We start from the raw sequence: 17,446 nt of genomic DNA, 5'->3' as shown, positions 1-17,446 counted from the left end.
AAGTTTAAGTATAATTGTGTGGCCTAACCCATCAGCTGCGTTTAATGTGTTGGTCCTGCAGCATAAAACGTAAATATGTTTGTAACGGCCAAGCGGCAACCAAAGTCCCAAGTATTTGTAGAGCTAATTTTATTGTTTATTTCGTCTGTGATGAGGTATTTAATGGACTTCGGCCCAGTTGTTGAGCCCTGAACTTTCTATTTTAGTCACGTTTTTCTATGTTTGGTTTTTGGTTGTTTCATGCTCATTTAGTGTCCTCTTTTTTTTGTTTTTTACTTCAACGCCTTTCATTTGACTCAACTATATGTGTAGTATCTGACCATGTTTTTTTTTAAATGTTTTTGGGTTTTCTGTTTTTTCCTTTTTTGTTGATTAAATTTCCACAGAAAATGTTCTGCTTTGTTTTGTTTATTAAACATTTCTACTTGGTTTTATTTTATTGGATGGCTATTTGAACTTGAAATAATAATATCCAGATACAAATAAAATTGTGAATGTTTGGGAAAATGTTTTTCAGTGGCAAAACAACTCTAGTATTTCCTTGTGCGGAATTTGGCCATGACAATAACGAAAACAGTTTTGTTAGTCGGATTTAGGAAAAAGGACGCACAAGATAGTTCTTCATTTTAAAAAGAACTCTGAACTACAAACAATGGCGACAACGTACCTTATGTATTGTTGTCATATCACTTACAACAAATGTGACTTGTGAGGTACAATTCCTACAAGAAGCTCTTTTCACAAATATCGCAGTATCAAAATAAGATTGATTAAACATTTCAAATGGTGAGATATGAAAAAACATGTTTGTGCAAAATGTTAACCTTCTATCTTTTTTTTTTCGAAATTTACTCAGAACGCTTTTAGATTTAATATTTTATACGAATTAATTCACATTATGTATTATTTTAGCCGGATATATTCAACCAAATTACTAATACAAACAAGTAAACAAAGGCTATAGTCGTACGTACCAAAGATGTGATACCTTACGATACTATAATATATTTAAAACCCCTCTTAGCTCCAAACCCATTTTAGTGGATATTTAGAAATATAATAGGAATAATGCCATGCAGACCTTCAAAAATCTTGCCTTTTGTTTTTGCCCGTGGTATATTGAATAATGAGACTATTACAGCAGTCTTCTGTCTTCTGTTATGTTAAAAAATATTTATTGAAGCAATATATATACCGGACTTAGTTTCACCAAATGGTGAAATTCGGATGAATATTAAAAAAAATATATATATATTTGGGCTGATATTACATATATGGTGAGCAGTAACCGTAAAATCGGATGAATCGGATCGATACTACATAAAAATCCAAACCGATCTCGATAAAAATTTACAAAGGTATTTTCCAGCAGTATCTGATTTTCACCAAATTTTAAGCACATGCTTTTAGGCAGAATTCCGTCGGAAGTGGCAAAATTCGATCCATTTGGGCTGGTATTAGTATTTTGGTACTAATACCAGCCCAATCAAATAAATAAAGATATATATGGTAGCTGAATCCAAATCTGAACCGATCTTGACAAAAGTTTAAATACTTATTCTGTGCTGTATCTGATATCTGGTACCAAAATTGGGACTTTGAGACCAAATCGGGTGAAACAAACATATGGGAGCTAAGTTATATCTGAACCGATTTTCACTAACTTTGGAAGTATTTATTTCGAGGATGAATTCAGTCGGAATTGCCAAATTTCAGTCCATTTGGGCTGATATTAGCCAATAAACCTGATATCGGATAAAGATATGTATGTAAGCCATGTCATAATCTGATCTGGTCTCGATAAAATATGACAGAGGTATTTTTGAGCTCCATAAGTTATCTGGTACCTAATATCATTCCTGTGGAGTGCATATTACGCGTATGAGGGACTTTAAATCCCAAATGAAACAAATATATGGGAGCTATATTTGAACCGATTTTCACCAAATTTAATGTACTTGCTTCTAGACTGTATGTGCCAAAATTACGTTCATTTGAACTGATATTGGCCATTTGGTGCACAATTAACCCGAAATTGGTTGAAGATATATATGGAAGCTATATCTAAATTTCAACTGATTCTTACCAATTTCAATACGATTCGTGGACCAAACAAATATTGTTTGGAAAATTTCATCTCAATCGGATAATAAATGCGACCTGCATTTCGTTCACAACAATATATGGACAGACGGACGGACTGATTGAGAAAGCGATTCTATGAAAATCCTCAAACGTGACTATGGGTCCATCTAATTTCCTTCTCCATTATTATACCCTCCACCTTGGAAAGATATAGCCCCCATACAACGGTACCTCCCGATATTCGGTATTTTGATGGCTTTAGCTACTTTTCCCCCCGGATTTGTCTAAAAATTGGTGGTTTAATGGGATCTAGCTCCGGTAGCAGAACATTGAATATCTAGGTCCAAGCTTTCGCATAGCGCACATATAACGCTTCCTTCGGTCATTCGGTATTTTGGCGATTCTACAACCAGTGTCAAAACATTGTACATAATGGTCGACCGTTCGGTATATGATATTTGATATATAGACCGATGTTCGGTATTTTGACAATCCTAGTCAAATTTTCCCAAGAAATTATGTTAAATATGGTGTTTAAGACTTGCAATAGATTACAAACTTTGTAGTAAAAAATTGTCTATATTGGCTCCCGTTTTGGTATGGTCCTAATTCTTCTGACGATATTACTGGAGCTTGTAGTTTAAACTGAAATACATTTGAATCCAGATACTTTTGTACAAAAATGTTTTCTTTACAAAATGATGGAGGAAATTGGAAATTCGGACCGGCCGAACTTAATGACTTCTTACTTGTTTTTCTTGCTGACGGCCACTTATTTTTCAAAATCAATTGTATGCATATGAGGTTTATATCGCTACATCGTTTTTGACTGTTTTTATACCCTCCACCTTGAAACATCCATAAATATTCGTCGTAGTCCCCATAAAGTACATATATTCATGATCAGCATATAAAGATGTACATCTGTCTGTCTGTTAAAATCAAGATAAACCCCTCGTTAATTGACATAGAGCTTTAAAATTTATCACAACAATTTGTATTGTGTCTGGAATGGTTGGTATTGATGGAGGATGGTTGGCCCGCCCTAATTAATGTTTTTTTTTTTTTTTTACTTTTTTGTATTCTCCTTTGGTCAGTTGAGCGATGTACCCAAACTTTCAAGGTTAATCCACTACATATATGTTTAGCGCAGTGAGTTAATCTTCCATTGCATATGTCTTATAAACGGAATGAAAATGTGAAAATCAATCGATGGTTAAGGGTAAAAAATAAGCAGTATTACATAAAAAGTCACTACCACGTTGACACAACTTCTTCCACAGTTTCTTTTCTTAACAGGAAATAAGAGCAGTTTTAAAACAAAAAAATATAGAAAATATTTTTTTTAATTGAAAATTATCAACAATACTTACATCATAATTCTCCGGCAAACCAGGTGGTCCTGGCGGTCCAGGAGGACCCACAACACCAGGCATACCGTCGACACCTGGTTCACCCTTCTGACCCTGTAGACCTTCGGGACCACGAGGACCAGGATCGCCCCTATCGCCGCGGTCACCTTTGGGACCGGGGGCACCGCGTTCACCTGGCACCCCAGTAGCACCCTAAATGCAACACGGAAGACAAAGAAGAAGAAGAAAGAAAACAAAGAAAATATATATTAATAAACATAAAGAATACAACAATACAATATAAGAACAACATACATGACAGGTTAGAAAACTAAAATATACATTTTTACTACTATCCGCCATTCTAAAGACAGACTAACATTAAAGACTTAAATTAAGGTGTGTTTCAATAATTGCGGCAATAGAATTAACAAAGCAAAGCGTACAGATATGACATGATTGTGGGTAAGCTTTATGTGACTCAGAAATGGTATCACATTTGGCAGTAGACAGCATTTTACAAGCCATATCCTTTGACTGTGGGCTTAGTTTTATTATACGCTCTATTTTTTAATATCGGCGTTTAAATAACAAAAAACAAACGGAAGTAAAGGGCAAATGGAATAAAATAAATTACTGTTGTTGGGGTCATAAAATTTACACCATATTGACACTCCTTGTTTTACTAATACAACGATTATAACTAAAGCTCTAACACCATGATATCGATTGGTCTCGGCTGGGGTTTTGAATGTATTTGGTTTTATGGAGGTAAGCGTGTTAACGGGGAACTTCTTGTTGACGTTTGAACTTTGGATGTATGTATGTGTAGGTATATATAAACGCTAGCTGTTAGTGTCTTTCAATATCCATATACATACATATTGTGAGAAAAAAAAATGCCTTTTCCTTTCCTTGCACTTTCGCTTATTCCACGCCCCTATATTCTCGACTTTATGTCTGAGAAATTTATCACCAAATGAATGAAAGTAGAATAGCAAGAAGAAGAACAAGGAAAAGAAAAAACAACAAGAAATAATCATGTTTTCTTAATGATTGCGTGTTCCGATATATCGCTCAAAGAAAGTGTTTGCTGCTGCTGTTGTTAGCACTCCCCACGATAGGAGAACGAACTGCCAGCAGATGGCAGGAGTATGTGACAACAATGTGTTTGTACCTATATATATATATATGTCGGCTTTTTCCTATTGCGGCATTTCTTATCGGATTAAATTAATTGCTGTAAGTAAGAAGGGATTACCGTGATGATGGTGGTGGCGGTGGCCATACCGGATTTTCCGGCATTTCAACATATTTCATGGGCTTTGTTTGTTTTTGTTTATAACAAGACTTGCCAGATATGAAAGTCTATCCGTGTTACAATATTGCCTGAAGATAGTCTCGTGTTAATGGGAAGCAAAACGTTTTACCCCATTTAGTTTTTTTTTTTGTATGACAAGAAAGCTTTTTAGATATATAGGTTGTAAAACAATATTATGATATGGTAAAATGCTCTAGTGGCAGGCATGTGGTTTGTAGGTGCGTATATATAATGTTAAGTTCCATAGATTTTTGAGTTTCGTTTTAATTTATGTCATAACAAAATGCATCGAGTGAAAATATAGTTTTAAATTTACAATTTAACATGAAAGGACTTAGTTACGAATTCCTAAGGATATTTCTAATATGATCTACTTATATATACAAAAACAACGGAATAAACCACTATTGTATGGTACTGGAGTACAGAATTCTGTTCTCTGTATCATTATGTTTTATGTTACTGCATGAGATTACTTTACCTTTATTCTTAAGCGGAAAAAATCTTTTGATATATATCATGTATTAAATTTCAAAGGTCAAAAGTCGGGAGAGGCCGACTATATGATACCCTAAATCACTATGCAAATTTACTAGAGTTCCCGTAAAAAAAAAAAATTATATTGGGAATCTATGTGACTATGATCCAAATAACATTGCTGTATAGTGGATGATATGACTTCGATGAGGATCGTTGGAGCAATAGATATACCGGACCGAGTTTCACCAAATGGTAAAATTCGGATGAATGTGAAAAAATCTATTCAATTTGGGCTGATATTACATATATGGTGAGCAATAACCGTAAATTCGGATGAAGGTGTAAATAAAAACTGCATATTACGCATGTGAGGGATGAAACATATATATGGGAGCAATAGCTATATCCGAACCTATTTTCACACCAAATTTGAAGCACTTGCTTCTAAGCTGAATTGCTAATAAGCGGAATTGTCAAAATTCAGTCCATTTAGGCTAACATTAGTCATTTGGTGCACAATAAACCTAAAATCGGATAAATACATACATAGGAGCTGTATCCAAATCTGATCCGACCTCGATAAAATTTGACAAAGGTGTTTTCGAGCAGTATCTGATGCCCGCTGTCAAATACTATTATTGTGGAGTGCATATTACGTATGTGATTGACTTAAAAATGCAAATCGGATGAAACATGTACATGAGGGTTATAGCTATATCCGAACTTATTTTCACACCAAATTTGAAGCACTTGCTTCTAAGCTGAATTCCGTCGGAATTTGCAAAAATTCAAGTCATTCGAACTGATATTGGCCATTTGGTGCATAATTAACCCGAAATCGGTTGAAGATATATATGGGAGCTATATCTAAATTTGAACCGATTCTCACCAATTTCAATAAGGTTCGCCTTTGGGCAAAACAAATATTGTTGGGAAAATTTTATCTCAGTCGTATAATAATTTCGACATGCATGGACGAACGGACGAGATTCTCGCCAGCCAGCAGTGTGAACGCACACTAAATCGATAATTTGTAGAGTATTCACGTGACCCACGGCTTTCGCATTCTGTTTAATTTATTTAGTGCTTCATTATTGCAAGGTTTCTTGTCCGTTAGTTCATTGCAGTCGAACTGCTCTATACGTAGTCCCTGCAAAGATCTTATTCTACTAAGGGCCACATAGGCTTGACCTTCTTCAAACAGTTTCGCACCTAAGTATACGACTGCGTGATCCTGTATTTTATATATTGTAGAAGCCCATGATAGTAATAAAAGAAACCTTCTTCTTTCAGACGTGCCGTAATTGTACTTAGCTGGAAACTGTATGGCTTTCGGGTGTATAAGATGTACTCCGCCTCTTGCGAAATCAATTCGGACGGAAGCTACATCTGTTGCATACATCTGAGTTCGACGAAATTAAAGCCAAACGATTTCGTTGATGTACCCTATAGCGCCATTTCTAATCCCTTTGAAACGTCAATATTGGACCGTAGCATGACTTTTGCCCCCACACATTTTTCCGCTGGTAAAACCCCCGTTTTGTTGATATCATCTGGTATTATAGTAGCTATATCCATATTGTCTGCATTTGCAATTGCATTTCGTGTGGGGTGTACTAGCTTATCCTGCGCTTTTATTTTGTAAATGCATGCACCATTATTTCTGTACAAATTGAAGACAGCAGAGTTGTGGTCATTAACTTGTTGATATGTGGAGTACACCCTTAACGCTTTTTCTGATTCAAACTCATCACTGGTGTCTTGAAGAAGTCTTCCCATTAAAATACCAACATTTTGGTTGTTAGCTCACCGACTCCCAAAGAATTCAAAATATCAATAAAAGGAGGCAGTTGTAAAAGATCACCGCTTATTCCTCAAAAAAACTCATTTTCACAGTTCTTAATTTTCCATTTCCATCATGTATAACATTTGATAAGACACCATGGAAATCTCGTCTACAATCAAAAATTCTGTCTGATGCCATTGTTGCCTCATTATTCGCAAATAGCTTAGGGACAGTGGTGATATATCTGTTATATTTTTCTTTCGCTTTTTGAGGCATTCGTTTACGCTGTGTTGTTTGTATTTTTTTATATTTTTTACCATTTTGTTCCCACGAGTAATTGACCTTTAGTGACTGCGCCCATCTTAAATAGTGAGGTTGTATAGTGCTCTGTATTCTTCTTGTCCAGCCCTTTTATTTGATACCCATATTGGTGGGATTGATAAACAATTGTTATTTGGTAGCGGCGGCCACCTTCGATTTCAATTTGGCATAATAAATTGTATTCTACTTATGTCCCCTTATGTCCGAATCCATTTTGTAATATTTCGCTTTTGAAATTATGTCATGTAGCACTGCTCAGATATATTACGCACTCCATCGTGCTGTTAGTTGTTGTGGCCCATCTTACAGCTGCATATACGAATGGTTATCCAAAATGCTAGAATTCTTCCCCTGTTCTTAACTCTCTTCAATTGTGTGAGCAGGAAATTTTTTCTGTTTTTTGGTTCATTTGCACCCCTAAATATTTTGGGATCAACTCCAAAAGCAAGACGCCCTCTGTATCTCTAAATTTAGACTCATCTATATGATTTGATTGTCTAGGATATTTGGCTATATTCGTCAACTAAATCAGCATAAGAAAAGAAGTTCGCCATATGTGTATTTCTGATATCGCCTGTGAGTAATGTTGGTATTTTTCACCCAAAAGTAGTGGTCCATTCTACCCGCTATCCTAAACTCTAACTTCATGTGAGATTTCCTTCGGATTCAATTTATTAACTTTATAACGGCTGCAAAATCAGGAATATTTTTAGTTGTTTGTCCATTTCAACCCCTAAATATACTGCGGACATCTTTGAAAACAATAGGCCTAGCCATTCTGAGCCTAACCCCAACCTGTGTTGTAAAATGAAAAAAAATTAAAAAATGTATAATTCAATATTATAAGTCAAATTGAAAAAATCGCATGCGATAAAAAATATGAAAAAAATTAAAAAATGTCACAAAATACTACAAAATCTATATTAACATCATTATAGGCATCTTTTTATGCGATATTTTTAGATTTTATACTTTTATGTCAAGAGGGAATTCTGAATTGACAAAATTTGTCGAAATCGGTCTAGCCATTCATGAGGTATAAACATTCTAGCTAACATCCCCTTCCTTTCTATATACATATATTTACTATCTGCATCTACGTAACGGCCAGAGTTGACCTGTTCGTCTATTTGTGATTTCACTGGGATTAAAAATATTCGCGGTTTAATAGAAAATTTGACTTTTATATAACACAAATGTCATGGTCTATTTCACCCACTAAATATTACCCGATCAAAATTGAAAAGCTTCTGCCTAGCCCTAAGCTCTAGCCCCATCGATTGGTCTATAATTTTTCAGTTTTTGATCCATTTCAACACCTAAATATTGTGCGATTATCTCCAAAAGCAATGGGGTTCTATTCTGGCTCTACCCCCACTTCCATTCTAAATTTCGTGAAAATCAGGAAGATCCATATATACTTTCCTATGTGGGAAACCAATATTTCGAGATGTTACATAATTTTTGGCCCAATCAAACTTATAATTCCCCCAACACATAGTGTTGTAGGCTATAAACACATGAATGAATTTCAAAGAATCTTAATCCGGATTTAAAGGAGTAACAGTACGTTTATATATATGAGGGTTAACCCACTGGATTTGGGTTTAAGTTGTCATATCCATTACTTTTACTTCAAATAAATCCTCTCAAAGTAGGTTAACCCTACAAAAAGTTCTAACATAAACATGGCATAAGAAAAGAATGTTGGGAACGCAGATTTACAGCGAAACCTTATTTATTTGAAAATAGTTTTTTTTCAGACATGAATTAATTAATACTTTAAAATGACCACAAATCCTTAAATATTGAGTTTTCGGCGTTTTTGGCTAAAGTGTTCAATAATTCCATTTTAGTTTTAGGATTATCGGACATTACCTAAAATGTTGAAAATAGTTCCCTATTTTTTTCAGTCTTCGAAGTTGAAAAATCAATTCTTATATAAAGTAAATATTTTTTATTTATATGATTATACCCTACCACACTTTGTGTTGGTTTGATTGGGCCAAAAATTATGTAACACCACGAAATATTGATTTCCCACATAGGAAAGTATATATGGATCTTCCTAGCTCGCCGAGCTGAGTCGATTTAGCTATGTATGTCCGTCCGTCCGTCTGTCCGTCTGTCCGTCTGTCCATGTTAATTTGTAATCACTCTACAGGTCGTAATTATGGCCCGATCCTCACGAAATTGAAAATGGAGCTGGGGTTTACATCAGAATATAACCCTATTTTGGAAATGATCGCATGATATTTAGGGGTTGAAATGGACCAAAAACTGAAAAATTATCTGATTTTGCAGTTGCTCTAATATTTAGTGGTTAAAATAGACCATAGCATTTGTGATAAATAAAAATCAAACTTTCCATTAAACCGCGAATATTTTTAATGCCGGCGAAATCACAAATAGACGAACAGGTCAATTCTGACCGTTACGTAGATGCCGATAGTAAAAATATCGGATATATATAGCGAAATATATACAATGTATATATACAAAGGAAGGGGATGTTAGCTAGAATGCTTATATCTGCAGAATGGCTGGAGCTATTTTGACAAATTTTGTAAATTTAGAATGCCCTTTCGGTATAAAAGTATAAAATCTAAAAAAAATCGCATAAAAATATGCATATAATGATGTGAATATAGATTTTGTAGTATTTTGTGACATTTTTTTATTTTTTTATATTTTTTATCGCATGCGATTTTTTCAATTTGACTTATAATATTTTGTAATATTTTTTCACCTTGCAACACAGGTTGGGGATTTTATATAAGTATTGCAAATATCGTCCGATCCTCACGAAAATTTTCACAAGGGTAGGGTTGGGCTCAGAAGGTCAAGGCCTACTGTTTTCAAAGATGTCCGCAATATATTAGGGGTTGAAATGGACCAACAACTAAAAATTTTAATGATTTTGCAGCCGTTATAAAGGTCACAAATAGAAACCAAAGAACACGAAATCTCACATGAAGTTAGAGTTTAGGACAGCGGGTACACTGGACCACTAATTTTGAAGTATCAGCATTACTTACAGGCGATATCCTAAATACACAAAAGGCGAACTTCTGGTCTTTTTATGCTGTTTTCGTTGACGAATATAGCCAAATATCGTAGACAAGCAAATCTTGCTTTTGGAAATGATTGCAAAATATTCAGGGGTTCAAATTAACCAAAAACAGAAATGTTTTTCCGATCACACAATGGAAGCCAGTCGACACGCCAGTGAAGAGTGTTAAGGACAGGGAAGAATTATAGCATTTCGGATGACCATTGGATTATATTTAGCTGTAAAATGGACTACAAAAACTAACAGCCCGAGGGAGTCCATAAATATTCGGCAAATGTCACTAGTCAAAATCCTAATTTCAAAAGCGAAATCTTGCAATATGGATTTGGACATAAGGTGGCTTCTAACATATTATAGTGTTGTAGGGTATAACATAGCCGGCCCCGCACGACTATAGCCTTTATTAGTAAAGTTACCAGTTTGACCCATAGCGTATAGTGAGGAATACGATTTTAAGGTAATGCTGTAAAAAAAATATTAAAAATTAGGCATGGACTCAAAGTTAAACATTGATAAAAACAAATGTTTCATTAAAATGTAAAGAACACCAGTCGACAATTTAAATACCAACAACAATTCGAAATTATTTTATGTCACTAATACATAATGAGTTGGATTATGAAATCTTCCGCAGAATTATTCTTATTGTTATTTATGACAGTCCATAAAGACGTGCAGCCCATGGTTGTTTGTTTTGCACCAACTTCTACTCCATTTCGAGTAATCATTCACAGCATTTGCTGGCAGATGGTGCTGGGATATTTCACATAGCATTCAAGTGGATTATTTAGCGAATAAATACGTAAGGTCGACCCAAAAATGTTTCTACTTCAGTTGGACAAGTGGCAGAGGGATAGCAAATAGAGACGAAATGCTTGGTTTATTTTTATGAGTGGTCGTTCAGTGGTCTGATTTATGATGGGAATTTGTAAAGATTATGGCTTTAATGTTGGCCAGAATATTTGCAATGGTTACGGCCAATAAATAAATTTGGAAGCGGGTGGATGCAATTGGGTGGGGTCAAGTTTGTTTCGATATACATATATTACCAACCGCTTTACGTTTTATGTATTGCATAAGGCTCCGTTCCACAAGAGGCTAATTTATCATAAAACAAAAACATGTGAGAAAAATAAAAAAATTGCAAAAAAATGTATAGAAAAATGAAACAAATTAAAGGAAAATAAAGATAATTCTAAGAAGTTAATAATATAGAATAAATCAATTCAGAAGTTATTAGACTATTTACTCCGAAATTTCAAAAAAAGTTTAAGGCTGAGTAAAATCGTTATCAGCTCGGTTACATCCTATACATCAAAGTCAACCTTGACATTTTGTTACTACAACATTCCATAATTATATTGTTGTTTTAATACCAAACCAAAACTGTGATAAGGGGTAGTGTGATAACGGGTAAATGGTGTTAAGAGTTTTATTTCAGATATAATTACAGCTCCGAAACTTTTAAGGAGATATATTTAATAGAGAGCATATTTTAACTGTTGTAAGAACATAAACATAAAATCAAATGAAACATGTATAATATCTGAAATAATTTGATCCGAATTTGGCAGATTGTATTCTAGTGGGAAAATGATTATCACCAAATTCAATAGGGTTCATCAGAGAGAAGAGGTTCATCAGAGCTCCGATATATTTCCTGACAGAGAAATTGTTATGCCTGAATAATAATTGTTATGCCCACAATTAGTGTTGATTATGACAGTTAATATCAAAGCAAGCAGCAAGCTACAACCTCTCTTTCACATTGAAGGTAGGGTGTATTAAATATGTCGTTATATTGGTAACATTTTCAAATATTCGTAGTAGACTCCATAAAATAGGTCGCTTTAATTATACGTCATTCTTTGTAACCACCTGGCTTTTGAGGTCAAGATAAGGCCCATATCATTTAACGTGGAGCCTTAACATATGGCGCAGTAGTTTGCATTGTGTCTAGGATGAATGGCGATATAACGAAATCTGCCGATACACGGTATTTTGGCGATTTATGTAACATTGCCACACGGATATAATCGCCGTAATTATTATGTCCACACAGATTGAGGAAATAAACCCTATTATGGGGTAGGTACATTTAACCTCATGACGGCAATTATAGTCTCCAACATTTTATAGAGGGTGTATTAGCTTTGTCCTTCTGTCCTTCTGTCCGTATATCTGTTGTAATCACGATATCTTTCACACAAATTGAGATTGAAGGCTAACATTTTGCGTACATGCATAGTTTACCAGTAGGCAGGTAAAGGTCATAAATGGGCCATGTCGGTCCATGTTTTCGTATATCCCAAAATATAACAGTACCTCCTGATATTCGGCATTTTCATGATTTTTGAGCCATTATATACCGGATTTATTTCAAAATTCATATTTAAAGTTCGTAATGGGTACTACAGCCTATGACAAAAATTGCTGTATGCAAATATAATTGCACCTCCCGACAGTCGATATTTTGATGAGTTCAGCAACATTATTCACCGGAATCGTCTCAAATTTCGTATTGGAAGATCTTAATGGGTACTACAACCTATGACAATATTTTTCGTATTCAGTCCACGTCTTCGTATAGCCCCCATATAACGGTACCTCTCGACACTCGGTATTTTCATTATTTTTGCGATATTATTCACCGTAATTTTAAAAAAATTCATTCGTAATTATGACAAAAAATTTCGTATGCAGGTCAACGTCTTCGTATAGTCCCCATATAACGGTTTTAATTTCTGTGGTAGTTTTCGTAATTTTTTTGAAGATTTTCAAGTTCCTTTCAAATGGTTGAGTGTATTTAAAGTTCATCCTGGCCGCACTTAGCTGCTTTTTTACTTGTTTTTTTTTTTTTCGTGTGGGAAATACCTTGATATTCGACCCAAAATTCGCAAAGCAAAATCCAGGCTTTATTCGGCGTAAAACTGATATGTACAAAACGGATATCATTTGAATTTTGAATCCCCACAATGGATAATGTCCATTTTGGAAGCAAACATAATCCCCACTTTATCATGGGGGTCATATTCACCATAATTTCTATAGAGATATATCCGTATCTTCCGATGTCAATATTCAGATAATATTTGCCACATTTCTCAAAATAATTGTTTAAAAATTCATATTTAGAACTTTTAATGGGGACTACTTCATGTGGCACAACATTAGCAGAAAATTATGTTTCGTATAGCAACCAATTACTGTATCGCCCACTGGCAGTTTGAAGACTTCAATTGCATTTGCGTACCATTTTCGCTGAAATGTAATTGGAAATGGAACTCTTTCAAATATCGAATCTTGATACATTGATTTAAATAGGTTTTCTTTTTAGTTCTTGGTAATTAAAGATAGGCCAGGCCTAACTGATGGGGAAAAAAGGAAAAAAATTGTATTACTCAATTTTTTCGAATAAATTTGAGTTACAGTTATCCTTCATCATAGAAAATTTAGAACACCAAAAATTACAAGCAGGACGCAGTAAGTTCGGCCGGGCCGAATTTGGAATTTTCAAAAATATAAAATCCGTTAAAAATTCTAGTAAAATCCTAAAAATGCCAAATATATCCGTTATATTGGGGTCTATTCGAAGACGTGGTCCTGCATAGGCAACTTTTTTATAGGCCATTACAATATTCAAATACGAAACTTTCAAAAATACCGAATATAGGGTGGTACCGTTATATCGGGGCTATACGAAGACTTGGACCTGCACAGACAATCTGTCACATGCTGTTGTACCTACTACATGTTTGTAGTACCTACTAAGAACTTCAAATGCGACTGATCTGTGCAAGCTTTCTATCTCTATTCGTTTTGATTCTAGCGTGATTCCAATAGACGGACAGACGGAATTAGAATTTTACGCTGATCAATAATATATGTACTTAATATGTTCAAAATTATTATTTCGATGAGTTACAAACGGAATAACGAACTTAATATACCCTCCATACTATGTATGGTGGAGGGTATAAAAATACGATTTATAAAACCATAAATATATTAATTGTTGACACACTCATTGAAACTTTATGATTAATGCAAACCATAACTGAAAACCAAAACCTTGAATCTGGGTAATGTGCTTAAATAGCTTTTCAAATTTCCAATTTTTAATATTTTTATACCCTCCACCTTGGAAAGGAGGGTATATTAATTTTGTCATTTCGTTTGTAACATCCCTAAATATTCGTCGTAGACCCCATAATATTCATAATCAGCTAAAAATTCTAAGTCGATTTAACGGTGTCCGTCTGTCTGTTGAAATCACGATAAAGCCCACATTATTTGACGAAGAGCGTCAACATTTAGCAGAATAATTTGTTGGGATGGTTGGTATTGAAAAAGAGATATAACCGTCATCGTTTTGGCATAGTCCCCATATAACGGTACCTCCCGATATTCGGTATTTTGATGATTTTTGCCACATTTTTCACAGATTTGTCTAAAAATAGGTATTTGTTGGTCATAATGGGTTCTAGCTCCGGTGGCAAAACATTGCATGGTTGGGTTCTAATGTTTCCTTTACCCTAAGATGGAGGGTATTAAAAGTTTAGCCCGGCCGAACATAATGTTTTTTTACTTGTTTTATATTCATGCAAGAATTCCATTATTTTCTTTTTACATTCCATTTTGCATAAAATAAGAGGTTATATTGATACAAATGAAATATTTACTCTCCCCAGATGTTTGCAAATTCTAATTGTCTGTGAAAAATATTTTAATTTGGGTAATTTGTTTTTTTTTCGTACGCTTTTTATTGGTCTTATAATAGTATAATCTCATCATGGTATTCTTTGAAATCAAATTATATTTTAGTTTTAGCTATTCTATAAATTATTTGAAATACTACCACTCATTAAAGTCTTAATCTTCAATTATGTGCTCAACAAGAGTAACAACTGTCAGAATTTAAATATAAAACTCGTTAAAATCAAGTCATACCACCGGGGATTAATATACCATTTCCACATAGTTTACGAAACCCCTTGCTCTCTCACACTCTCCCTGTCTCTATCACTACTATCAACGGTGTGTACGTCTGCAGTGAATAAGTAAGAGTGATACATTAAAATCCTTTCATTTAATTTTGAACTTAAAACGTTATCCCTACTTAGTGAATGTAAATTACAAAACATTGGGAGTTGTACTGGGGAGTGCGTGTGCGTGTGTCTGCTCTGTATTCAGCAACCAGCATATGTCAGATAACACCTACGTAGCATATATGTACGTACGTATACATAAGTACGTATGCCATCATTAGTTTAAGTACACACACGGACAAGGTAAACAGTACACGCATGCAAAACATAGTAGAATATGTGGGTCTCAGGTGTAAACATTGTTATGAAAACCAGATGGACGGTTAGCATCCTACGTTAGAGAGGGTCTCAGGTGATTTACGTATGATCATAATGATGTCAACTATTTCTCTGCAAAATGCAGCAGCGCCAAATGATGGGTTTGTAAAGGGGTACTTTTTTGAGCAGCAATAACAAATTAAGCGATTGTCAATTTTGACATGTTCTGCATAAATCATATTATTAAAAAAAAATTGGTTTATTTGATATGGCATGGCGGTAAATAAGAAAATATAAATTATACTGTGAACCGACGTTTTGAAAACGAACTGTAGTGGTAAGTATATAAAAACCACCGAAGATCAGACTCGCCGTGAGTCGAACTTCCAATATATAGTGAGATGCATTTTTCGCTTGTGGTCCTGAAATCGTCTTATACATCAAGTTGGATGTCAGGCTCTGCCTTAACGGGCAAAAACACGACACCTTTGTGTTTTTGTCGTCTCTCTTCTGATAAGCTTGCAGAGCATATACTTTTTTTCTGTAGACACATCGGCTCTCGCCAAGTTAAACTTTAAATGTGTGTTCGTTCGCCCGTCTATCCAAGTTGATATGCAATTACTCTGCAGATGGCAAGTATGGCTCCAGATCTATGATGAATGTTCGACCGGAGCCATGTTATAAGGAAACGAACCAACCCTTTATTTGGAAATAAATACCCTCCCCAATAATATGGAGGGTATATTAATTTTGTCCGGTTGTAACACCTCGAAATATCAATTTTGGAGCCCACAAATTATATATATAAAAAATCTATGTAGATGTAGAGATGTCCGTACATGTGTTCGTCTGTAGAAATCAGCTAAGCTTCAGAACGAAATGAAGCACGTTGTTAAATATAAATCAAGTGTGTGTTTGGCAGGCATGAATTTTCGTATTGAAAATGGACCAAGTTTTGGTAGAGCCCCCATATAACTGTACGTCAAGATAGGTTTGGTATTTTGATGTTTTGTGTCACAGTTTTCACCGAAAAGGTTTGGAATTTGACGTTCCTAATGAGTACTCCAGAGAGAAAATTGGATATGTAGGTCTTGGTATAGCCTCCATATAACGGTACCTCAATATATTTAGTGTTTTAATGATTTTAGCGACATTATCTACCTAACAAGGTTTTACTTTTTAGAACTATAAGTTCGTAATGGGCACTACAGCCTATGACAAAAGTTGGCTACACAGGTCCACGTCTTCGGCCGGCCGAACCTACTGTTTTTTTATTTGTTTACTGTTTATTAAATTAACTAGATATTCTCTATGAACCTTTGTACAAAACAAGTAAGATTGGTTTTTAATTGTGATCTTTGTTAAAATTTTAATTTTTTTTGTCCATTTGAACCCCTAAATATACATCTTCAAAAACAATGGTCTTTAATTCTGACCCTAACACTACCCCCATGGAAAATGTCCACCATTTGGAAGGAACTTGAAAAATGTCAAAAAGTTCCAAAAACTTCCACTTACATGAAAACTGTTATATGGAGACTATACGAAGACGTGAACCTGATTACGATTTTTTTTGTCATAGGCTTTAGTGCCCATTACGAGCTTCAAATACCAAATTTGAAACAATTCCGGTGAATAATGTCGCTAAAATCATCAAAATGCCGAGTATTGGGATGTACCGTCATATGGGGCTATGTGAAGACGTGAACCGCCATACAAAAT

General features: G+C 34.7%; 1 protein-coding gene across 5 annotated transcripts in view; it reads right to left on the bottom strand.

The window, feature by feature from the left end:
• LOC101889444 (collagen alpha-1(XVIII) chain) overlaps positions 1-17,446 on the bottom strand; it is a 662,143-nt gene that overhangs the window by 244,125 nt on the left and 400,572 nt on the right. For all 5 annotated transcript variants that reach the window (XM_059124488.1, XM_059124489.1, XM_059124490.1 and 2 more), the window contains one exon: positions 3,459-3,650. In XM_059124488.1, coding sequence (XP_058980471.1) covers positions 3,459-3,650 — 192 coding nt within the window. The remainder of the gene's footprint in view (positions 1-3,458; positions 3,651-17,446) is intronic.

The sequence above is a fragment of the Musca domestica genome, unplaced genomic scaffold (genome assembly GCF_030504385.1).
Source record: "Musca domestica strain aabys unplaced genomic scaffold, Musca_domestica.polishedcontigs.V.1.1 29, whole genome shotgun sequence".
Taxonomy (NCBI): Eukaryota; Metazoa; Arthropoda; class Insecta; order Diptera; family Muscidae; genus Musca; species Musca domestica.
The sequence above is the reverse complement of the archived record's forward strand: the minus strand, read 5'-3'. Positions and strand labels throughout refer to the sequence as shown.